Below are 25,078 nucleotides of genomic sequence, written 5' to 3' on the forward strand. Positions count from 1 at the left end.
TTTCTTAATGTCTTTCCGTTTTGGAAAGCACTTTGAATTGCCTTGTGTTGAACTATATAAATAAACTTGCCTTGCCTTGAACATAAATCAATAAAACCTCTACATTTCTCCAAGACATAATCGTGAACTCCCGGCGAACTACTACATTATTTTATTTGAGATTGTTTTGTAAACTTAGGATAACAAAGTGAATTTAGGGGTTTATCAGAAGTGTTTTGGCTGTTTTTGAAGTGCTGCAATACATTTTATAAACATACTATGTTTCCTGCATTACAGAAACACTGTAAGTAAAAGCACTTATCATATTGCACTGCTGTTTGTTTATTCTGCAGAACCTTCACACTGATTGTGTAAAACAGTGCAATGAATGAGTCCAGATGTGTTTCCTGTGTGTTATGACGGGTTATTTACACACACTCTGCCACTCCTCACTCTTACACGTGGTGCAAGTCGGATTCTGTGAAAGTTGCTTCTGCTTTTCCCGCCCACTCGGTTCAGTTTGGGTTCAGAGGTCAAAGGCTGAATTTGTGTAATGACAGCTGGCAGCGTGCTATCACAACATCTGGCCTCAGCTCTGTGTGAACCAGTGCTAAAATGACAAGAAAAGCAGAAAGAAAAGCTAACCCTAACGCATCTGTTAGTAAAGCAACTTGTAGACCATTTAACCGTAATGTGTTTGTACTTGTTTCATGTTTATTTCTTTGTATGCAACAAATACAATATTTCATAGTGTTCGTGAGTATGTTTATATCTACAATACGACCCATGTTTTCTTCTTAAGTACTGACATTTAGATTTTGTGGCTGATACCAACATATGTAGGTTAAATAATCTGCCAATAATAATATCTTATCAGATTTTCTTTAATACATATACACATAAATTCAACCAGTGTCGGTTCTAGAACATTTTACATGAGGTGCCAAAGGGGGGGCAAGAGATCATGCCAGGGTGGCATGGGAGGGCGGACAGTACGTGGTATTTTGTACTGTATCTATAACCTATTTATTGTTAATTCATGCCCTAACACAAGTGTTCTTAATGCACAAGAGAAACAAGGTGTTCAGACAAACAAACTAAAATATAGTATAAAACAGCAGAAAGTACTCATGATACCCTAGAATTCTGCTTACTGTAAGTACAGTAAAAGTACTTAGTCATAATTAAGTACACAAATGACATCACCCATCTCTTAAGAGAGATAAAGGTGACCTGTTCAATTTCAATAAATATTTGTCAATACTAAGAGCCGCTAGATTGAGCTGCTGTAATGGAATATGTATGCAAGGAGAATAAAAGCATACCATGTGGTCCAGCTGGAGTCTCATCTGCCTCCTGCCTCTGTCCCTCTTTCTGACACTTCATCTTTATTCCTCACATACATTTCTTCTTCTTCACTAATGTCTTCATCTCCTCCTGGCTTCCTCCTGCTCTGAGCCTCCTGGTCTCTTCATCTTCATCTCTCTTTTCCTTTTCCTCTTTCTGTTCGTCCATCTCAGATATGTCCTTTTGTTGTTGTTGAATCACTCCAGCTATACTCTGTAGGCTACTTGTGAAAAGCACTGGTACAAATACTTGTATAACTTTAAACGTTAGGGCCAGCTAATAAGTAGCATAGTAAATATTAAATCAGAAAGTATTTATCAAACGCACACAGGCAGCTGTGTTTAGACCCAGTTGTACGGTTTGAAGGATGTACCATAGTTCAATTTATCTGGCGTCATTGCTGTGATGTGTAATTTTAAGTGGATTTAATAGTACCGCATAGTTTAGCAAATAAAAGTGATCGATCTCCCAGCTAGCACTGTCTGTGTAGTATTTTGTAACGTGACCCCTGCTGAAAAAAACAGCTTAGACCAACTTAGCTGGTCAGGCTGCTTGTTGACCAGCCTGGTGCACCAGCTAAACCAGCTAAACCAGCTAAACCATCTAAACCAGCTAAACCAGCTAAACCAGCCATCCTGGCCAGCTAAAAACAACAGAATAGACCAGCATAGTATGCGGGTCTATGCTGGGCTGGTCACCAGCATCCATCTATCACCAGTTTATGTTTAATAATAGTATTAAATATACCATGCTGGAAGCTTACCAGGATGCCAGGTGACCAGCATACATTGTTTAAATACTGGTATGATTATTTAAACCAGAGAACGTAGATATATTACAAAGATTCATTGTGTGATGTATTTTGGTATCTACCAAAATAAAAACATTGTATAGTGTTCATAACAGTATTTTAATTTAATAAATAGCAATAAATAGCTAGTTAATATAATAAAATACACAGTAACAATACAATAATTATACAAATAACAACCAACCTGAAAATCAACCTACACATCAAAATAAATATATTATCTAAAACAGGTGTATTTGATTTAAAATAAAAGTGATAAATAGAATTCAATATGTAAACGGAAACAAAAACAGTAACACTATGTATGATAAGATTTTGTTTTTCCTTGTTCATGTCCATAATGTTTCCCGTTGTGAAGCGTCCAGCCTTTCCCAATCTGGCCTGCATTTCTGTCTGTTGAAGCCACTCCTTGAAGCAAACTGAAAAGAAATGTACAGATATAAGTACACTGTAAAAAGAAAACTTGACATTTACGTTAACATTTGGGCTGCTGTGGTTGCCAGAACTTGACTGTTAAATATAATACATTACAAATTACAGTTGGTTGGCATAGACGTTACAGTCAACAATTGCTTCTGGTGAATTACAATGGCAAAAACAAATAGAGCTAGTGTACACGGTGCAGCTGTATTATCTGGGAAATAGAATAATCGGATCAGGGTTTGGTTTTCGGCAGACAGTTGATATCAAATTAATCGGATCATTATTAGCATCAGCACTTGATCACCTTTGTCAACATGTAGCCCAAATACAAAGATAACTCCACTCCTCTCCTAACGCTGCTTATCTAATAAGCCTTGGTAGAACTAGTGTCCGAGTCATGGGGTCCAGAACGGACTGAAGACATGTGGAACAGAGTCATAGGGTCCAGGACTGACTAAAGACATGTGGAACAGAGTCATAGGGTCCAGAACGGACTGAAGACATGTGGAACAGAGGCATGGGGTCCAGGACTGACTAAAGACATGTGGAACAGAGTCATGGGGTCCAGGACTGACTGAAGACATGTGGAACAGAGTCATAGGGTCCAGGACTGACTGAAGACATGTGGAACAGAGGCATGGGGTCCAGGACTGACTAAAGACATGTGGAACAGAGTCATGGGGTCGAGGACTGACTGAAGACATGTGGAACAGAGTCATAGGGTCCAGGACTGACTGAAGACATGTGGAACAGAGTCATAGGGTCCAGGACTGACTGAAGACATGTGGAACAGAGGCATGGGGTCCAGGACTGACTAAAGACATGTGGAACAGAGTCATGGGGTCCAGGACTGACTGAAGACATGTGGAACAGAGTCATGGGGTCCAGGACTGACTGAAGACATGTGGAACAGAGTCATGGGGTCCAGAACGGACTGAAGACATGTGGAACAGAGTCATGGGGTCCAGAATGGACTGAAGACATGTGGAACAGAGTCATGGGGTCCAGGACTGACTGAAGACATGTGGAACAGAGTCATGGGGTCCAGGACTGACTGAAGACATGTGGAACAGAGTCATGGGGTCCAGAACGGACTGAAGACATGTGGAACGGAGTCATGGAGTCCAGGACTGACTGAAGACATGTGGAACAGAGTCATGGGGTCCAGGACTGACTGAAGACATGTGGAACAGAGTCATGGGGTCCAGGACTGACTGAAGACATGTGGAACAGAGTCATGGGGTCCAGGACTGACTGAAGACATGTGGAACAGAGTCATAGGGTCCAGGACTGACTGAAGACATGTGGAACAGAGTCATGGGGTCCAGGACTGACTGAAGACATGTGGAACAGAGTCATGGGGTCCAGAACGGACTGAAGACATGTGGAACGGAGTCATGGAGTCCAGGACTGACTGAAGACATGTGGAACAGAGTCATGGGGTCCAGGACTGACTGAAGACATGTGGAACAGAGTCATGGGGTCCAGGACTGACTGAAGACATGTGGAACAGAGTCATAGGGTCCAGGACTGACTGAAGACATGTGGAACAGAGTCATGGGGTCCAGAACGGACTGAAGACATGTGGAACGGAGTCATGGAGTCCAGGACTGACTGAAGACATGTGGAACAGAGTCATGGGGTCCAGGACTGACTGAAGACATGTGGAACAGAGTCATGGGGTCCAGGACTGACTGAAGACATGTGGAACAGAGTCATGGGGTCCAGGACTGACTGAAGACATGTGGAACAGAGTCATAGGGTCCAGGACTGACTGAAGACATGTGGAACAGAGTCATGGGGTCCAGGACTGACTGAAGACATGTGGAACAGAGTCATGGGGTCCAGAACGGACTGAAGACATGTGGAACGGAGTCATGGAGTCCAGGACTGACTGAAGACATGTGGAACAGAGTCATGGGGTCCAGGACTGACTGAAGACATGTGGAACAGAGTCATGGGGTCCAGGACTGACTGAAGACATGTGGAACAGAGTCATAGGGTCCAGGACTGACTGAAGACATGTGGAACAGAGGACAGGCATGGTTCCATATACAGGGAACTGGAACTATGAGCAGGTGTTTTCATCTTTTCTGCCTGAAGATTCACAACTTCTTGATCAGGTGTTTGATGTGGGCTGGCATGATCCTTTCTGCAGCGATAAATAAAGAAAACAAAGAAAACATTTTTAATAATAATAATGATGGTAGCAACAATAATATTAGTATAACTATTTATATAGCACTTACACAATTGCAAAGTGATTCTCACAACAAAAATAAAGAACAAAACAATACCAACAATAAAAAAACAAATTATTATAGGAATGTTAAGAGACAAAGAAATGCTAAACATTCTAAGAGGCCAACTACAAAAGGTAGACTCAATGGCTCTTGATGACATCAATGAGCAGTCCCAATACATGCTGATCTATAAAAAGAAATAGAATAGGTCCAGATTTCTTCTATTTTGTGTTGGATGATTTGTTTTATTGATTGCTGATGGATGAGTTTTACAATTATAACAAAAAGATTATTGTAATTGGAATCAAAAAGATTGCAAATCATAGTTTTAATAAAATCACTAGCAATATGGGGTTTATTCAACAGCAGTAAAGCATTAAGTTGCTAAATTATCATACCAGGGCCGTCCCTGGCCAACATGAGGGGGGCGGTGCTAGTGGAGCCTCGCAGCGGCGAAACCGTGCCACGCCACACTAATTGCGCCGCAAAAGCGCATTTTTGGCTCAGTTGAGGCACCCTCAGCAAGATGAGGCCCCCTCCGTAAGGTGAGGCCCCACGCAGTCTGCATGATCGGCCTGTAGGGAGGGGCGGCCCCAGGGCCGGCCCTAGACTTTTGGGGGCCCTAAGCGAGCTTTGGCTTGGGGGCCCCCCTCACTCTAGCGCGTTCTCACTACACACAACACAGAACCAACTTTTTTTCTATGATGTTAGCATAAGCACTCATATTGTATAAATAAGCATGTAAACACCGTGGACCTATCCTCCTCTAGGGGGGTCCTCACTTCCTCTAGGGGGGTCCGGGATTTATTTATTTTTAAATATTGAAGTTAAAAGCATCAGTCTGGTGTACTTTTAGAGCAAAATTAAGAGATCTGTGGATACATCTCTCAACACGCATATGAAACAGAACTGTAAACAGATCTTTCTTTATGGATATTTTACAAATCACTTAAACTGTATTCTTGTTTTGTCATATAGTATGTCATAACTGTTTTTCATGTATTCTCTCTGGCTGTCCATCTCATAATGTTCACATAGAAACTAGCTGTCAATAGGAATATCATTCAGTAGAATTATAATCTCTTGCAAAAATCTGTCACAAAAAGAGGTTGCACATTTAAATTCAGGTGTTGTTATGGCAACGTCAGTGGCCAAACAGCCACATTTACTGCTGCAAATACGTTCAAACATGCTGTTGACACGCAGTGGAAACTATGCCACCATTTCAGCTGACTTTTTCTCAGAAATAATGTCACATAGCATCCAGATATTTCAGTGCTAGGTTGATGCTTAGCTAAGCTAATTATGAAACACTTTAACTGACAGGACTCCGGATCAACTGTAAAGTAGCTTCTAGCTTCGTGTCGAACAGTAAGTCAACATTTCCCAGAGAGCTTTCTTTGAAATCACCAGGTAACCAGGTAACGCTAAAAAACATAACATTTAGATTGTATGACAAAGTGTTTATTTAATATCTCTGGCTAGCTATAGCTACTTGCTAACGGTTTAGCTTACCCCCGTGATTCAAAGTAATGTCAATGTAGCTGTAATTTATGCTTTGCTTACATGTTTGCATAACTTGGAAGTTTACTGACACTTACATACCTTGTTTACCTGGCTCAAGTGGTGGCTCTGGGGTTGTTGTGTGAGCCACCATGAATTGTCGTCTTTTTTAAGACATTTTTTTCTTATGTCCATCTTCAAAAACTCTGAGTCCGACTGACAGTTTATTTTAAACATTGTCACAGCTCACAGGATAGGTACCTGTCAGCCAATAAGACAGATGTTTATTTCCATTCAACTCTCTGGTTAGTCTGGTGTCTTGCCTCTGTTGCATTCACTGAACACGGGAAATTACAATCCTGCCGTCCTCTCTTGTGTCATGATGAGGTTCAGGTAAAGCACGGTTAATGTATTATATTATTGACTCAATAATATAATACATGACTTTGAGAGTAGGCAATCTAGGCATATTAACACAATTAGTTAAACATACTTATCACGGCGACTGTGTACTGAGATTTTTTTTTTTGCTAGGGGGCCCCTTAGTGGCTGCGGGGCCCTAAGCGGCCGCTTATGTCGCTCAATGGGTCGGGCCGGCTCTGGGCGGCCCTGTAACGTACACTGAACTGTAAAACAACTTACCGCTATTCAGGAAAGGCTCTGATCAGGAGGGTTGACTAGTAGGACAGCAAAGAGGTGGAGGAGGTCTATGTCATATACCATTGGTAGATGTTACACCTGAAAGAAAGATAAGGAAATAAGAAAACACAGGAGGACAAACATCTTCTTAAGTAAAAGACCAAATCATGTCAAGCTTTAACCTGAGCCTGTTTTTTCAGTCTTTACAATGCACTGTTGGAAATTACATTCCAAAGGCTAAATTCAAACTCAATACCATAAATAACATGGGTATCAAAGTGCTTTACCTGACAGAACACGTTCCACACGGAGCAGCAACCATCCGGCTGGGCCTTTTGCTTCATATCATCCATATACTTTATATATAAAGATATCATCTCCTCCCTCTCCACTGTTTCCAGTAGATCTCTACTATCCAATAAAACTGAAATTCAAGCCGTCATCGCCACAGAGGAGCACACAGCCTCTGTGAGCGAGAGAGAGAGAGAGAGAGAGAGAGAGAGAGCACACCTTTATCTATTTAATATAGCGTAGTTGTAAAAAATAACGTGATTAGTAAAATATGCATAAATAAGAAGAAAGAATGCTAAGGTAACATAAGATAAGAGTAAACAAGTTTAAATGATTTGTTATTGGTTGTGATCATATTCTAAAGATGTTTGGATTATTGAAAAGTATACAGCTCCCTTTCATATGAGTGTTGAGAGCTGTAAATTCATTTTGACTTTATTCAATTTAACTTCAACATTTAAAAAAAAAAAATCTTCCCGGGGGTGCATGCCCCCGGACCCCCCGAGAGGATGTGAGGTCCACCCCCAAATAAAGCAGGTTAAAATAATTAAATTGCATACATTTGATTTTAGTAAGCACTGAAAACGGGTCCCACAGACCCAAAAAGCACACAAAGGTTAAAGGTAAGCATATACTCATGTTAAAATATGCTAGATATATACACTGCAAAAAACAAAAACAAGAGGAGTAAAAGTAGCTCACGACAGGTGGGGCTTGAAAAGGCCCACCTGTTCAAAGTGGGGAATGGCAGAAAAAGGTTGAGAACCACTGGCCTACAGGAAGAAACGGCCCTGATGACAACATAGCCCAGCATGGATGTCATCAGGGCCGTTTCTTCCTGTAGGCCAGTGGTTCTCAACCTTTTTTTGCCGTTTGTTAGAAATTAAAATCAATGTTGATATGGCGTAATTTGAATTAAATACACTATTTGATTTAAATCAGTTTTATTCTGAAAAACCGGAAGTTCTCACTATTAGCTTAACACTTTTATTCTGAAAATTCATCACTTCCGGTTAGCATTTAGCATCTGGTGGAATCATACGATTTCAAACCTCGTACCAAGGTGAAATGACATGTGATGTTGTACACTGAGCACACTGGGATTAGCACTCATTTATTGACGCTGAATAATGTGTAGCAGGGAATGTTTAAATAACCACAGACGCCAGAATGATGCAATTTAGCTACAAAAAAAGGCAGGAATTGCATTGGACCCGCCCCCCGACGACGCCGGCCAATAGGAGAAGATAACAACAGGAAGAGCAAGCCAAGAATTGATCTCTTCGACCCCCTGACCTGAACTGACCGGTCGGATCTGGAGAGCGCCTCCGCTCGCACATTTCATTTTGTACACCACCGCATCTTTTGTGTAATTAAATGCTGTTAACTTTTTTATAAGCTTCCCTTGACTCTTTTCAGTCTCTCCTGCCTTCAGGGTTCTAGAATTGTTTCACGTTCCCCACCAGCTAAAACCAGCAACCATCTTAATTGATTGATTGATTGATTGAAAAGTTTATTAACAGCTTGTATATTGGGTACAGTACAGTACAGTTCAAAACATACAATTGTTAAGGGGATGCAGACCAGAGAAAGACTTTCGTCTTGTTTACATCAGGGTCCCCCATTTCCAATTCATCATATCATTTAAGACATATAAGACATATTTGACATACAGATGGCTTATTTACAATTTACATACAGGTGTTTTTTTACATACAGACGGCTTATTTACAAATTTCATTTTAGATTTCGTTCTAATACATCCTAACCGGACATTTAAGACATACCAAGTCTACAGATATACAGTTAGTAACAGAGTCTAAAATGCGAGTATATACATACAGTAGATGGGGGGGGGGAAGCTGTCCATTGTACGACAGGTTGAGATTTGTACCATTACCGGAGCCAGTTTTGCAATGCTTTTAGCTGGTCTATGCTAGTTTAGCTGGCTTTGCAATGCTTTTAGCTGGTCTATGCTGCTTTAGCTGGCCAGGCTGGTCTTGAACCAGCAAGACCAGCCTGGATGTCATCAGGGCCGTTTCTTCCTGTAGGCCAGTGGTTCTTCTCAACCTTTTTCTGCCATTCCCCACCAGCTAAAACCAGCTAAAACCAGCAACCATCTTAAGCTGGTCTATGCTGTTTTTTTCAGCCGGTACGTCCCAAACAGCGACCGTCTGTTAAACGCTATCGATTCAAACAGCAGCATTTTATTAATATTTTTGTTTCAAGCTCTCGTCTTTAGTAAAAAAAAAACGAAGAGGAAATGCTCCCAGGGGAAGCTGATCCACCCTCAGGTGCTGGGACAGCTCGTTCCCTTTCTGCAGCTGTGTGAGCCGCTGTAAGGTTTTAGCGATAGTATCCTGTTAGCTGTTGTGTTTTAGTGTTTTGTATATCTGTCTTTTGATGTTAATTACTCTACTCTCTCTCTCCAGGTGTCGGCACTTCCTGTCCGTGTGGCACCTGCTAGAGTGATTGTTGTTCCCTCCCCTGATTGTGTCCACCTGTGCCCCATTGCCTAATGTGTATATTTAGTCCTTCTCTCCCTTTGTCTGGTGTCGGTTCGTCTTGTGAGGTCGTTATCTCTATGCCTGTTTACCAGAGAGTCATGTTACATTACCTAGTTGAACCTAGTGATTATATGGAGAATCCTAGTAGAGCCTAGGAGTCATTATTGATAGCTTTGGTTTTCTTAACAATAAAGAAGATTACCAAGCAATGGAATTGAGCAACTGAGTTCTTACGAGGCCATCGTATCAGCCGCGGTCTGTGTGAACGCCGCTCTGCAGTTTAATGCAGGGCCGTAGCTGCGTTTTTAACGGGCCTAAGGTGATATTTAAAATGATTCACTTTTAATGAATGTACTCGTTGTTTCGTTGCTTGAGTTTGTTTCTACAAGTACAGTTTACTGAATTCAACATATTGTAGGGATTCCAGAGTTACGACCCAGATGTAAGCCAGATTTAAAATTGGCCAGACATATCGACCCTGAGGATTTGGTGGTCAGACATTTGCTGTTTTCATCTTTTTCCTACTTTATGTGATGATATGCAGCTTTTCTTTGTTTACAATACGTGTAAACTGAGAATCTTCAATTTATGGACGACTGAAGATGTCATTGTAGGAAGTCTTTGTGATTTGTTCAGAAATGTAAGGAGTATTTCATGAGAAAAGTATTTATTGTTTGCCTCATAGTTCATTTTACTGCAAATCTAACTTTTCAGTTGGGAAAGGCCTGATCTCACAGCTGTGTTTGGAGAGATTGATCTTTAAAACATTTCTCATCCTCCTGTATCACAAAGAGTTACTGCCATAAAGTAAACCCCCTTCCTCTTGAGCTGAGACTTTCTTTCATGAGAACACTTGCATGCATATTCAATAACCCTTTTTGTTTCTATATCAGTTTGTCACAATGACAGAATAAGAACTGTATGTTCCCTCTGTGCATTTCAGTTTAAAGAAAGTATGACACAGAGACACATAGAAAGGGAATCCACCCCCCTGCTCTGTTGGTTTCCTATCAAATATGTTGCTGACTCACTGACACAGATGTACTACCCCCCCAACACACACACACACACACACACACACACACACACACACACACACACACACACACACACACACACACACACACACACACACACACACACACACACACACACACACACACACACACACACACACACACAATGCATCACGCATCACTTCTTTGTAACCCCCAACTCTCCCTTTCACTGACACATATTGATTGGTGTGTGTGTGTGTGTGTGTGTGTGTGTGTGTGTGTGTGTGTGTGTGTGTGTGTGTGTGTGTGTGTGTTTGTTTCCAGTCAAGCAGGAAACTAAATTCAACATTTACAGCCAGTCACATAAGATAAGATAGGACTTTATTCATCCCGAAAGAAATTGTTGTGCCAGAGTTACAAAAATACAATAAACACAGCAGCACAATAATAATAAAACTGTACACTAACAGTGCAGTATAGCTTTATAAAAGATGCTGACCCTCACCATCAAAACTAAACCTGCTTGAGATGATGCTCAAAAGATTTGTAACTCTACTCATTAGGGGTTAAATTAACCAAATGTATACACACACTGCAGGAATAAAGAACCAGCTGATCCTCTATAACGCACAATGTGTGTGTGCAATCTCTGTGCAAGATCTGCACAGGAATGTTTGTATGTGTGCCTGAAGACAAAAGTGGAAAAATATTTGCAATACACAGATTTGCAGCCAGATGTATGTTGATATGACTTGTCCACTTGTCATGCGTTCCAGGGGGAGAAGGGGAGGGTCAGCATATCTAGAAATGGAGGTGGCAAATATATATACATATTTGCACAGATATTTGTATATACTTTTGTTTTAGATTCGGGATTGTGGGAAACGGTATTTCGATCTCTCTGTCTGTACACACAAACTGGGGGATTGACAATAAAGTTGACTTTGACTTTGAAACTGGGTCACACACTTGAATAGGGGAGTACATTGGGATAAAAGTGCTTAATTTAAATGTCCATCTCTTATGATGTTCACTGCTGTGATTAATTACTTTGGTAAATCTGAACTTAAAACACAAATAATAACAATGACTTATCTGAATTAAAACAGTGATAAATCATCTACTTCAAGGTGACTACAATATGTTTTATATAGCAGTACATTGCTTTACTAAAAAAATACCTCACAAAACTGCACTACAGAAAATCGGAACTTTCCCTTTAAGCCGTCATCATTAAGTTTTCTGTTTCAAAAATAAAACCCCAAGCTCTTATTGTGGCAGGAGCATCCTGTGGTTTATACCTTTGTTTTATTTTCCAAAGAATCACCACACATGCTTGTGGTTTCCCTGCGTCATTCCGAATAACGTCTGGTGCAGGGAGGGAGAACCTATTTGTTATGTCACAGGGGGGCTCTCCAATGCAGCTGTGCTGTTTGTCAATGCTGGTTAAATGTGTGTGTGCAATCTCTGAGCAAGGTCTACACAGGAATGTTGGTATGTGTTCCCTGGAAATGAGGTATAGAGATCTGAGGGTCCCACCTGCTGTGTTAGTGTGACCTTCACCTAACATATGGGACTGGATTATTTTTAGTGACGTAAAAAGACTAGTCAGATTTCTTCTTCCTCAGCTTTTCAACAACGGCCGGTTGTTTCTTGAGAAAACATACTATGTTATATAATATTGGGTATATGTGTTTATATTAATATATGTATTTGTATGTGTATTTTTTATTTTGGTTGTTTTTTCCATTTTAATTAATAAAAACGTTTGAATAAGTGTGTAGACTTGACAAAATGTATATATGAATTAAATATAAAAATATATGTTTTATTTGTACTAGTTATAATAAACAATAGAACAAATTATTCAATAACATAAACGATATTATTACAACAGATTTTAATTTGTAATATTTGTGTGTGTGTGTGTGTGTGTGTGTGTGTGTGTGTGTGTGTGTGTGTGTGTGTGTGTGTGTGTGTGTGTGTGTGTGTGTGTGTGTGTGTGTGTGTGTGTGTGTGTGTGTGTGTGTGTGTGTGTGTGTGTGTGTGAGAGAGAGTGTGAGAGAGTGTGAGAGAGTGTGAGAGAGTGTGAGTGTGTGTGTGTGAGTGTGTGTGTGTGAAAGGTACCACACATAATCAATACGTTTACAATAATTCAAGGCTTTATATTATACAGTATTTATCTTGGGTTAACTTCGGTGTGTGGGAGTGTTTTTTAAATCTTTATTCATATAAAAATAATAACAGAGTAGAATGTAATATTATTTAAAGTTAAAATAAACCAGTGTAATTTTCAACAAAAACAGCTTATTTTCAAATGAAACGTCAGAGAACGTCGGCTGCATGGAGACGACCCTGGTTACTTGGCAACGCAAAAACCTCGTCGACCAATCAGATGCTTCGTTCGGCGCATTACTACAATCAAACTCAACGATTTCACGCCTGTGTGACTTGCTGATGATGAAAGTTGGACTATTCTTTGGGTAAATATACAAACATGTGTGTTTTATATTAAATGTAAAACATGTAAGTTATAGCATATTACATTTACTGTTTTAATAGTGAACTTTTAATTTGTAAAAACCACGTTACATATAAATAGAGCGGACTGTGTTATGCTACGGCGGTGCATTTGTTTCAGTGGGTCGTGCTTCGGCTTTATAAAGCGGGCGTGTCTTACTGCAGATGGTTCAAATAGAGACTGTTCTGCAGCACCGCATGTGTTTGTCTCCCAGCAAGTGGATTATGAGGAGGTGTCTGCACGAAATCCAAGTTAACATCTTCTTTTTCTGACTGAGTGCTTTTCAGAGGACGCTTTTGAAAATGTATGTACTACTTTTACGGTTCATTTGTGTGATTATGTCCAGAAAGAAGCCATGTTTTAACTCCACATGTTAGGATAGACATGTGACATGACATTCGCTTTTCAACAGTGTAACCAGTCGTAGGCATTATTCGAAACGTGATGTTAGTTGGGATATTTTAACGTATTAAGTGCTTTTTTTTTTGTTTTCTTCATTATTCCAGTGCGTATGTTAAACGTGACTTTGCTAGATTCTCAGATTCGTCGCCATATGTTTTCATATTGAGTCAAACTTCACTCGTCCTACTTATCGTTATGGCAACACGAGTTACCGTTAGTTTAAAACACATTCATGGTTTAAAAAAAGTTACTGTAGCCGACAGCCGTTAGCAACCATGGAAACGTTAGCGGTTTACGTAAAACTGAAATGCTGCACTCATCACGGCCCAATTGATAAATCAGCTGGAACAAATTATTATGATGATTTTGACAACGTGTGACACGGTTACTGGTATATTGGACAGTGCTGTATTTTTAACACTTGAATAAGAGTTAAACCTTTTAGTAACATTCACAAGCTAACCTGCAGTATACAAAGTGATTAAAACTAGCTCCACGTTTCCCAGCTTTGATAAACGCATGAATGCATCCATAATTATAATCAAAACAGGTGATACATTAGTCTGAAATATGTCAATCTGCAAAATGAGTCATTTTATGCTAATACCTTTCTACTTTTACTTCAGTAACATTTTGACAGCATGACTTTTACTTGTAACTGAGTGTTCCTTCACTCTGGTACTTTTTAGTTAAGTACACGATCGGAGTACTTCTCCCATCTCTGTTATTGGGGTTGTTATTTTTTGAAAACCCTGGTTTTAGTTGTCTATTTACTTTAAATCTAGTTGGTGTGTTTGTCTCTCAGCAGTTCTGGAATAAAAGCCAGGCTCGCGGTGTTCTAGAAGCCTCGCACGCTCTGTCCTCCAGTGTGTGTGTGTGTGTGTGTCAGAGTGAGCGAGCAGGTTGACTCGTGCTCACATTCAGCTTTGCTCGTGCTGAATGGATCATGATGCTGCTACTGTTTAGTGACATAATTCAACAGTGAAGCCGGAAGTTATATTTTGATTTATTCACTTATTGTTTAATGTATACAGCATTCTTTATATACATTTTAATTGAAGTAGTTTGATCTATTCTAGCGTGTATTTATATTGTATGCATGTAGATGTATATATTTCTACTGTGGAATATGTATTTACGGTTTTTATTACTTGTGTTTTTTTTAATGTCTGCTGTAGGTGTAACAACATGCTTCACTAAAAATACATAAATGTATCGATTATATATTTAGTGAATTTCCCATGTTCAAAGAAACTGATTTTAGAATAGTGATGTTTGTGTATTTTGCTTGGTTTATGTCCTGTTTAAAAGTCACAACTAACATCTGTTTTCTCTCCTGCCTCCTCAGTTAATCTGAACTTTGTGAGAAGATGGATAACAAGGAGGAATCAAAGAGTTGTTCCGTCAGTGTGCTGACCTGGGAGCAGGTGAGCCGGCTGAATGAAGTTCTGACGGAGGTTGTGCCCGTCCATGGACGGGGGAACTTCCCCACCCTCGAGGTGCGGCTGAAGGACATCGTGGCCCGGGTGCGCTCCCGCCTGGAGCTCAGGGGCATCCGAGTGAAGGACGTCCGGCTCAACGGCTCCACAGCCAGCCACGTGCTGGTGCAGGATGTTGGCTGGAGCTACAAGGACCTGGACGTTATCTTCAGGGTGGACATGCCGCACGAGTCAGAGTACAGGCTCATTAAGGACGTGGTGCTGGGAACCCTGCTGGAATTTCTGCCTGAGGGTGTAAACAAGGAGAAAATCACACCCATGACTCTCAAAGAGGCTTACGTGCAGAAGCTGGTGAAAGTCAACACGGAGCAGGACCGCTGGAGTCTGATCTCACTCTCCAACAACAACGGGCGCAATGTGGAGCTGAAGTTTGTGGACTCGATACGCCGGCAGTTTGAGTTCAGTGTGGACTCCTTTCAGATCGTGCTGGACTCCATGCTCTCCTACTACGAGCTGGCACAGACGCCCATGTCTCAAGCTTTCCACCCCACAGTGAGCGGGGAGAGTGTGTACGGGGACTTTAGCCTGGCGCTGGGCCACCTGCGGGACAAACTCATCGCCACCAAGCGGCCCGAGGAGATCCGCGGCGGCGGCCTGCTGAAATACTGCAATCTGCTGGTGAGGGACTTCCGTCCTGCCAGCGAGGAGGAGTTCAAGGCCCTGGAGCGCTACATGTGCTCCCGCTTCTTCATTGACTTCCCTGACATTGGTGAGCAGCAGCGCAAGGTGGAGGCCTACCTGCAGAGCCACTTTGTGGGCGAGGAGAAGAGCAAGTACGACTACCTCATGATCCTGCGGCGCGTCGTCAACGAGAGCACGGTGTGCCTCATGGGGCACGAGCGGAGGCAGACGCTGCACCTCATCTCGCTGATGGCCTTCAGAGTGCTGGCGGAGCAGAACGCTATCCCTGACGCGTCCTGCGTCACCTGCTACTATCAGCCGGCGCCCTACGTCCGAGACCACAACTTCAGCAACTACTATGTGGCTAACCAGAACATTCCAACATGGCTGCCATGTAACTGACATAAAGTGGACGGACGTAAAAGAGGGAGACAAGAGAAGGACGTAAAAAAACTGAAAAAAATATATTGAGGCAATAAATACAAAGTTCCTCTCAAGGCACAATTATATTTAAGCGGACAGGTGTTTTGCTTTGTTTTTGGAATACTTTCTCATTCCTCATCTTCAGAGTTGTCTAGGTCATTGAATAGAAAGTGATATTTTTAAGTGTTTAGACTTTCTTTTTTTCTTTTTTTCATGTTTGGTTCTTTCCCCGTTTATCAGAGTTGTGTTTTGTGCCTTAACCTCCAGATGTACGCTCCAATAATTTAAGTATTGGCTATGTTTTTGAAAAAGGGATGAAAATAATGTTATAGCCTAAAATGTATTTTTCTCCTGTGATTTAGTAAAAAAAATAATACAAATGTGAAAGGCAGAAAAAAATGTAAAATATTTAAAAATAGTATTATTGGGGTAGGGGATATATAATAGGTGACGAGCCCCAAAAAAAGCAGAGCACCAGTGTTATAAATATGTTTGATTCACTGGGGAGGGGAAAAAAGGTGTTACACTAATAACGTTGTTCACATCAGATATGAAGAGGGAAGCGAGCGGAGTCCATTTATTTTTAATTCATTTAGACATGTAAATATCTCTTGCATACATTTGTAGTCTCCCTGATACGCCGACAGTGCCTGTGATTTGTAAACAGTGCAGGAGATGCAAAAAAAAGTATATTTTTATTTTCCACTGTGAATTTCAGTGTAGGACGAGCTCCACTCCCCCCCCCCCCCCCCCCCCCCCACGTATCCAGTTTACTCAGACCTGTACTTTGCAGTCGAGACGGGCTCAGAGTGGGACAGCTTGGGCCTCAGAAAGATGGCTCCTGTGTGTCTGAGGAGTTTATGTTCCTCTGTGTTTTTAAGTCTCTTCCAAAGCCTCACCAGTGACCTCCAGATGTCAGTCTTATGGCCATTGTGGGAAGCTCTCTGACGGGCTGCCTGGAGCGAGGCCGGCTGGGAGTCCCTTCCCTAAAAAGGAGCAGCACATGGCGTCCCTCACAACCATCGCAGGCTCGACCGCGGACCTGAAACGGGATCCTCCTCTGACGCAGCTCACTGACTGGCTCTCAAACTATAATTATCCTCTTTTTCTTTTTTCCCTGGGGGTGATATCTTCGGTGCCCTGCCACCTTACATGTGTGGGGAGCCGAGTCACTTCCTGTCCCCTCTTTACCACGCAGTGTTTGAACCCCTTTTGTGGTCATGGGAGCGCAGAGTGCAGCTGGTATGTCGAGAGAGAAATGCTCACGTCTGCCAGTGGGATTCCTCTCCCCTTTGGGAGTTTGAGGAATCCTGGAAGCTACTACCGGCCCCCCCTCCCTGAAAAATGTGACCGAGGTGCAGGTCCTCAAACTTATGAATTACTATTTCTAGCCAAGCTTATTATAGACATTTAATTATGTGCTCTTGCGGTGCGGCTAGCAGATTAGCTTTAGATGTATGAGCTGTAACTTTCACATGTGGTATCTCCTCTTCACTTTCCTGATATTACAGCATCCAGGCTTGAGAGAGGGAAAGTTGCTGTTCTTATGTAAGAGACAGAAGCTGCCTTCCTGCTGCTCGTTCCACAGATAACCAGCAGCGCCGCTTATCTGGCTGGGGGCACGACTCCTGGCTGGTGAGATGAATTGTTGAGAGGGCGGTCAGCTCGCCCCCCCCCCTGCAGGTCACAACCCGGGTCAGGGCACGCTCTGCTGCTGAACTTTGGTAGGTGACCTGCCATAGTCTTTTTTTAACAACAAGTCAGGGGCCACACATTGTCAGAGTTACAACCAGCAACTTGCAGCGCTCAAGTGCCTTTTGGAGAGTGATTTGGGTTCTTTTTAAGGAGGGATTGTTCTCAGCCGTGTGCAATGTGGACGATCCACGACAACATCTTTGATTACAAGAGATTACATCCTATCCCTGAAGGGAAATTAATTATGGGTTGAGTTTTTGTGTGTTTTAGTTTCAGTCCCAAACCATTATCTCCCTTGAAAGCCATCCGTCTAGTCATTCCTGTCAGTGTTTCTCTGTCTTTCCTACCAGTGTGGGCCTTGTTGTCGCTGGCAGCCATGTTGACCTCAGTCGTGCCTGAATGCCTTTTTTGAAATCAAACTTTTTGATTTTCCAAACGGGCATTATATTTCTACACCCTGCCGATCAATTGTAGCTCCACCGGCCCTGATGCAACTTGTCTCGTGTTCCGATCCAAACCAGAGCAATACCTGAAGTGCACTGAGCCAGACTTTTGGCCCAGCAGCTGGAGGTCCCCCAGCAGAGACCCTCACTGACAGAAGCACTTTATAGAGGCCTTGTTTTACTCCAGCCACCGGAGAGGAATGTAAATAAGCTAATGTGGTGGATTTGCTGGAGGGAGTTGAGCTGGTTCTCAGGGACATATCATGTGTTTTTGAGGGCTTTGTTTTGTCCCTTTTTTTATTTTGGAAGGGTGAATAGGTTTCATCTGCCTTACATATGGAGGTATCCCCTTCTAACACTTAATGTGTGTCTTCTTCTCTCTGTGATAATTGTGCCAGCAGGTTCTTATTAGAGTAGATCATGCCTGGAAGTGGAGGTGGCAGACTTTAGCGTGCAGCGTTGGCTTTTGTTCTTATCATCTCTCAGCGGGTCGTCGCCTCTTTGTTTAGTGCCAACAGCTGGATTCATCACCACACTCTTTAACATAATCTGTGACTTGTTTCAAAGCCAAAAAACATTGATTTGGTGCTTTAAAAAAAAAAAAAACGTTTTTGCTTCACGTAATGTCAATCATTCCCCAGTTTGTTTATCCCCTCTGAGAGATGATAGATTAAATCTTGGAGCCACATGCGGCAGGTTAAAGTCTGTCTGAGCGACGAGTGGTCCCTTTTTGGGGGCTTTTTGTTGACATCGCTCAGTCAATCAGTTTGAGCGATGTCAAAGAAAATGCAACGTGCGTTTTCTAGACAATCGATGGTGAACGCAGCCTGGAATGTAAATACTTGTGCGTTTTTCTGATGACTAAAAAATGTGTGCCTGTTTAATGAAAGCTTTACCTTCCCCCTCCCCCCACTAGAGGAGAGAGGGGGTGCAGCAGCTCACGTTGAATAATGTCCTTCATCAGGGTGGATGTGTCTGTGTGTGAACAGGACGATGTGGAGAAAAAAAGAGGGTGGATTATTTCCCCCTTTTTTTTTTTTTGTCAGCACACATTCTATTTTCTGCTGTAAACTACGTGTGAATCCTCTGCTTCTCTCACCCCCCCCCCCCCCCCCCTCGCCTCTGATTGTCCCACTTGTTTGGGACTTTGTTTATTAGTACAGCGTGTATTTATTTATGACGCCTGTAGATGTGTTTTTTGCGCTGGGGGGTGCAGAGAAAGCTGTGGATTGTATTTGTAGTGGTTGTGTGTCTAAAGTCTTACACCATAGGAATGTGATTGAGACTTTCTTACACTTCCTTTATGAGGTGTTGTGAATATTACTGCAGCAGATTTGTGTTTACGTTAATGCGTGGAGCTGTGTGTATGTGTGTGTGTGTGCTTGTCTGCATGTGTGTATGAAGAAGTAGCTATAAAAGTTTAAAAAAAAAAAAAAAGTGGGAAGACATCTGAAATTTTTCGCACTATATATATATTTTTGAAATAGTTAATGCAAAAGAGCTTTTGTCAGCTTCGTGATTGTGACGACGAGTTGATGGTTACAACCATTATACTATTTCATTTTTCAGGACTTTTACCTCACTTGAGTTTTTCCTTTTGAATGGAAATGTACATCAGGAAATGTGTTTGAAGAGGAAATGATGAATAAAAGAGTATTAAATGCAATTTCTGCTTCAGCTGTTTCTGTCCAAATCTCGCCTGTCAAGCAGTGTCTTAAACTTCAATGGATTTAAGTTAAAAAAAAAAATAATACTTACGGGTAATACTGCATTTTCTGTTAACTTAAAACCCTAACATTTAAATTCCAGACAAGTCAGAATAAAATATTTATAGAGTTTAAACTGTAAACTTATAAGGACAAAATCTTTTTTTTAGGTGTTTATTTAGTCAACAAAAATAAGTACAAAGTTTTGTAGGACGTATTCAGATCCTTGAGTAAAAGTACTGATACTACACTATACTACTCCAATACAAGTACAAGTCCTGCACTGATAATTGTATTTAAGTGTAATCTGGAAAAGGTCTTTAAAGTATTGAAAGTAGAAAGTACTCTTTACAAAAAAATACCAATTGAGATTTAATTTATTTTTATTTTTGTGTTTTCTCCGGAATAGCCATGTTCTTGTGCGCTATTTATTTAGTATTTGGCCCATTGGATTACAGTTGTTTCCGAAAATATACCACAACAAAAAACATTTATCACATGTGCCCGAAGACTATAAAAAGAGAACCCCACCTTATAACACTTCCACAATAGGAAATATCATTTAAAAACTCTCAGTAGATAAACACGGTAAATCAACGCGACAGTTAAATGGCTCATCCATAAAAGAACCCTATCACTTTACCTTTGCTCTAAGTCATATTTAATCTTTCAATGCACTTACAGAAAGTGGCATATAGTGTTTCTATATAGCTTTAGTTTTACCATCCTTCCTTTATTCACTGGAGATGAATTCAACCAGAGATGTTTCCTGTCTTCATCACGGGGGGACATTTGAATGGTGTTTATGCTGATCTTTATGCTGATCTGAGTTCAGTGGAAAACCACTTTTTACCAGGTAATAAACCCTGGGCATTGCTTTAGTGTACAGGAGTACCTCTGAGCATCAAAGCGTGTATGACCCTCCATGCACCACCACATATGACTGACCACACGAGAGCAGGGGGTTTAACCTGCAGCTTCTCATGCATGTTACTGTACATGTCCCCTTTCTGTTTGCTGCTCATCCGCCTCTGATGCCTGCTATAGGAGCTGCATTTCATGTCATCCCCCCCCCCCCCCCCCCCCATGAGCCTGTAGTCACTTCCATTCATAAAACACTTTGACTTATATCTGAGCGATGACTCATTGAGGTGAAGCAGTAAAGTGCTCTGACCTCACCGACATCTTTTTTTCCATCCGCCTCCGTCCACACGCTAATGCTTCTTTACGGACCGTATTAACCTTTATTTTTTTATAAATGCCTCACTTCCTGCTCCTCGTCCTCTGTGGTTTAATATGAATAACACTGCACAAATCCTACATGATGACCATTATCTTCCATCCGCTATGGATAAGAACAGACGTAGGTAATCCTTTAAATGCAGGGCGACTTAAAACATGCAATAATAATGGATTACATTTTAAATTGACCCCAACAATAACGAAGTTGGCATGTATGAACCCAACGTTAATATGTTGCATTCAAAATAATAATACATAGCCCCTTTTATATGTATGTTCTGTAAAGTAAAGTGATTCAGTGGTTTATTTATTTTTATTTAATCGTTTATTTGGCAGGGACAATGCACAGTAATGAACTCTTAAAACATTCAAATGTATCGAGCGTAACAGTGCCAGGTTTAGCTTTAAGCTAATTTCCATCCGCAGTCCCTCACATAAAACATTTAAGAAGTTTACATTTGACAAACATAGCAAAAACAAAATACAATAATACATGATATGCAAAAGAGCAAGAGCAGCATACACAAGTATTTATGACATGGCAGTACAATATAGCAGCAACGACATGTAAAGTGCCCCTGTGTTAAAGTGCATTTAGCGGTGATTGCACGTCTGTTTGTTTCTCAACCGTTCTTTGAGGTGACCTTTAAAGCTATTGAGAGTGGGACAATCCCGTATCTCAGTCGGGAGGCTATTCCACAATGAGCTGCCTTTAACGGAGAGGACATTTTAACCGAAAGTGGTCCGTCTGCGGTGGACCTCACAGTCTCCTCTGGTTTCTGACCTACTGCAGCGTCCAGTGTGTTTTCTGTGGATGAATTCCTCTAAGGGAGGGGGGAGGGGGGGCAGTCCATGTAAACATTTATAAATAAAGCACATACTTTTAAAAGACTTAAAATTGTCAAAGCTCAAGAAATTGTGTTTCTCTAGGATGGTACAGTGGTGGTATGAATATGGCTTTCTGTCAAACACCTGGATAGCTCTCTTGTACAGCTGTTCTATGGGTTTTAGGTTTGTGGCACAAGCAAACGAGCAGTTTGTCAAACAGTATTCAATGTGGGATAGAATCATACAGTGGAGGTATGACTTTGCAGCATTGACCGTTAAGAAAGGTCTAATTTGTTTAAAATGTTGCAAGTTTAATTTAATAGTAATGGATACTTTCTTGATATGTTTCTTAAAAGTCAAGTTTGAGTCCAGTATGACTCCAAGATACTTGAAGTGGGAGACTAGTTCTATTTCTGCTCCGTTTAAAAACACGCTGAATCCTTCGATTTTGACTGCTTTACTGAACATCATGCATACTGTTTTTCTTACATTTAACTGTTAACAAAGTTGTGTTCATTTGGCCACTTTATACTTGCTAATAAGTAATCAAAGTTAGTAGGGTTAGGGTTGCAAAGCAGCAGCTGGCGAGCCACACCTCTCATCTCCAGTAAAGTACATGTTTTTTATGAAACTAACACTCAGAGCCACATCGAATAACTTTTTCTTTAAATCAGTTGCAGGGGAACAGAGAGCATCAAGCCGGATTCCCTACAGTATTCTCAGTTTGGTGCACAATGTTTGTGTAAAAGTGAAACGTTTCCCACTTTCATTTGATGAACAAAATAATGAAAATGAGATCATATTCAGAAGGTTGTTATCTCAAACTATAAACCTGTTGTTCGTCTCTGTGGATGATTCTTTAACCAAGTAAGGTTGACAAGAAACCAAACCGAAGAATCCAGCAGTTTGTGATAAATTATCCGGTACCACTTTACAATAAGACTACGGTGATTTGTTTCACACTTTACAACAAGGCTCCCTTTTGGCAGTTATACATGTTAGTAACTCATAAATAAATGGTCATAAGAGATGTCAAGAAACATCAAGATGGAAGGGGGGGGGGGGAATCAACTCAGTGAACAACAGATACCAAGGATGCTGGCTGATGAAGAAGACGAAGTAAGCTAGGTAGCCAATATAAGACTTAGTCATCTTGCCAAATAGTGAGCTTGTGTTGATGTATGGAAACTATGTTAGAAGTGGTTTATAAATGGTTCTTAATGATTAATAAAGTGTTTCCAACCTAGTTAATAACCTAACTATATATTATATATATTTATGAATCCTTTATAAGGGTAGTCTTATTGTAAAGTGGCACTGATTATCCTTATGTTTGTACTCAACACATTTCCATTTCCTTTTATTGAGCCGTTATTGAGCGTTACTAAGTCACAGTAACGCCCCACGTTTCCTGAGTTTCAGACACAGTGAAGTGATAACTGTGTATTGAGAGAGTTTCAGGGCCTTTACCAAACCACACAGCCCCCTCCCTTTGCACGTGAACACTCTCACACACTCTCACACACTCTCAAACACTCTCAAACAAAACCCCCCCCCACAGCAGAGTTCAGCCAGGTCAAACAATGCATGATTTCTGGAAAAATACTGATACAAGTATGCGGGGGAGAGTGAGACAATGGAGAATAGAGAGAGAGAGAGTGTGTGTGTGTGTGTGTGTGTGTGTGTGTGTGTGTGTGTGTGTGTGTGTGTGTGTGTGTGTGTGTGTGTGTGTGTGTGTGTGTGTGTGTGTGTGTGTGTGTGTGTGTGTGTGTGTGTGTGTGTGTGTGTGTGTGTGTGTGTGTGTGTGTGTGTGTGTGTGTGTGTGTGTGTGTGTGTGTGTGTGTGTGTGGGGTGAGATACCATTCTATGGTTCACATACCTGCCACTGGTCTCCAATAGCTGCACGAATCTGTTCTTCGGTTCTCAGTTTTCATTGCTAAATTGTAGTTATTTTGCTTTTATGTTGAATTCTTGATTATAGCTCAATAAATGCAGAAGTGGAGAAGTGATAATGTGTTCAGTACGTTTTAAACCCAAGAGAGAGAGAAACACAGGGATTTTAGCCTTTGCAGACCATTTACATGCACACAAACCTATAGAACACACTACAGGAAAGGGAAAACCATTTTCTAGGTGACAGGATGCATGTTGGGAAAATGATTACAAATTCCCATTGAAGTTTTAAAACGAATAATCCTTTCTTCCGTATCTGAAAGATCCAATTTAAAGACAGCAGCAATATTTACAGAGGAGGGGGTTTATTTTTCAGTTTCACAACGCCCACTGCTGTTGTATCGTAGAACAAAGTTAGCTTCATGATGATTACCAGAAGTGATCCAGTAATCATCATTATAACTGAAGCTTTAGTGAGAAACATTTGGGGGTATTTCTCCATGTTCACCAAACCTCCCACAGCTGCTGCTTGTCGCCGTTGGCCTCGCAGCAAATGGAGGATTTTGTTGTCACCGTGAAACTCATTTTTGTGTGTTAAAAATATGCTCTCTGTTCTTTCCTGTTTGTGGGGTCCGGGGGCTTCAGGGCGGATTCATTAAATAGTGATCCGGAGGAGAGCTCATCAGCAGCCATGCGCACCGTCCAGGAGTAATGAGCTGAGATAGCATCTGGTTCCTGGGCTGATGGTTTTGCTGATTATGTGTTTTATTTGTTGTGAGAGTGTGTTAGTGTATTTCAGACTGCTGCTGTTATTAGTGCCCTGCTGAGTGTTGCTAAGTATCACTAAGTACGTATTTCCTTTTTTTGCTAACTTCCACTATAGGGTAACATTACTGTTGTCCCCGATCCATCTCAGCTGTGCTTTAAAAGACCTTTAACAATATTGTACCTTTTTACTCTACAACATGTATTTGATCACTTTTGCTAGTTACTTTTTAATATAAGCCCTTTTATGGAAGTAAAAAGATCATGAAACTCTTTACTAAAGAGGCCCTATTGCGCTT

General features: G+C 41.2%; 1 protein-coding gene and 1 long non-coding RNA gene across 2 annotated transcripts; one reads left to right on the plus strand and one right to left on the minus strand.

Moving 5' to 3' along the window:
• Positions 1-3,512: 3,512 nt before the first annotated feature.
• LOC307028182 lies at positions 3,513-7,380 on the minus strand. The gene is made up of 3 exons (XR_013804869.1): positions 7,233-7,380; positions 6,949-7,044; positions 3,513-4,712 (listed from the first exon to the last, which is right to left on the minus strand). It is a non-coding gene; the product is annotated as an uncharacterized lncRNA (long non-coding RNA).
• Positions 7,381-13,415: 6,035 nt separating this feature from the next.
• On the plus strand, positions 13,416-20,011 carry tent5c (terminal nucleotidyltransferase 5C). Its single transcript, XM_079662840.1, has 2 exons — positions 13,416-13,566; positions 15,013-20,011. Exon 2 carries the CDS (start codon positions 15,035-15,037, stop codon positions 16,184-16,186), a length of 1,152 nt encoding a protein of 383 aa, XP_079518966.1. The 5' UTR covers positions 13,416-13,566; positions 15,013-15,034; the 3' UTR covers positions 16,187-20,011.
• Positions 20,012-25,078: the final 5,067 nt, after the last annotated feature.

This window comes from Notothenia rossii (genome assembly GCF_949606895.1).
Source record: "Notothenia rossii genome assembly, chromosome: 2".
NCBI lineage: Eukaryota > Metazoa > Chordata > Actinopteri > Perciformes > Nototheniidae > Notothenia > Notothenia rossii.

Coding starts and splice junctions, on each gene's coding strand:
- tent5c (XM_079662840.1), top strand. CDS start 15,035: ATGGATAACAAGGAGGAATCAAAGAGTTGTTCCGTCAGTGTGCTGACC.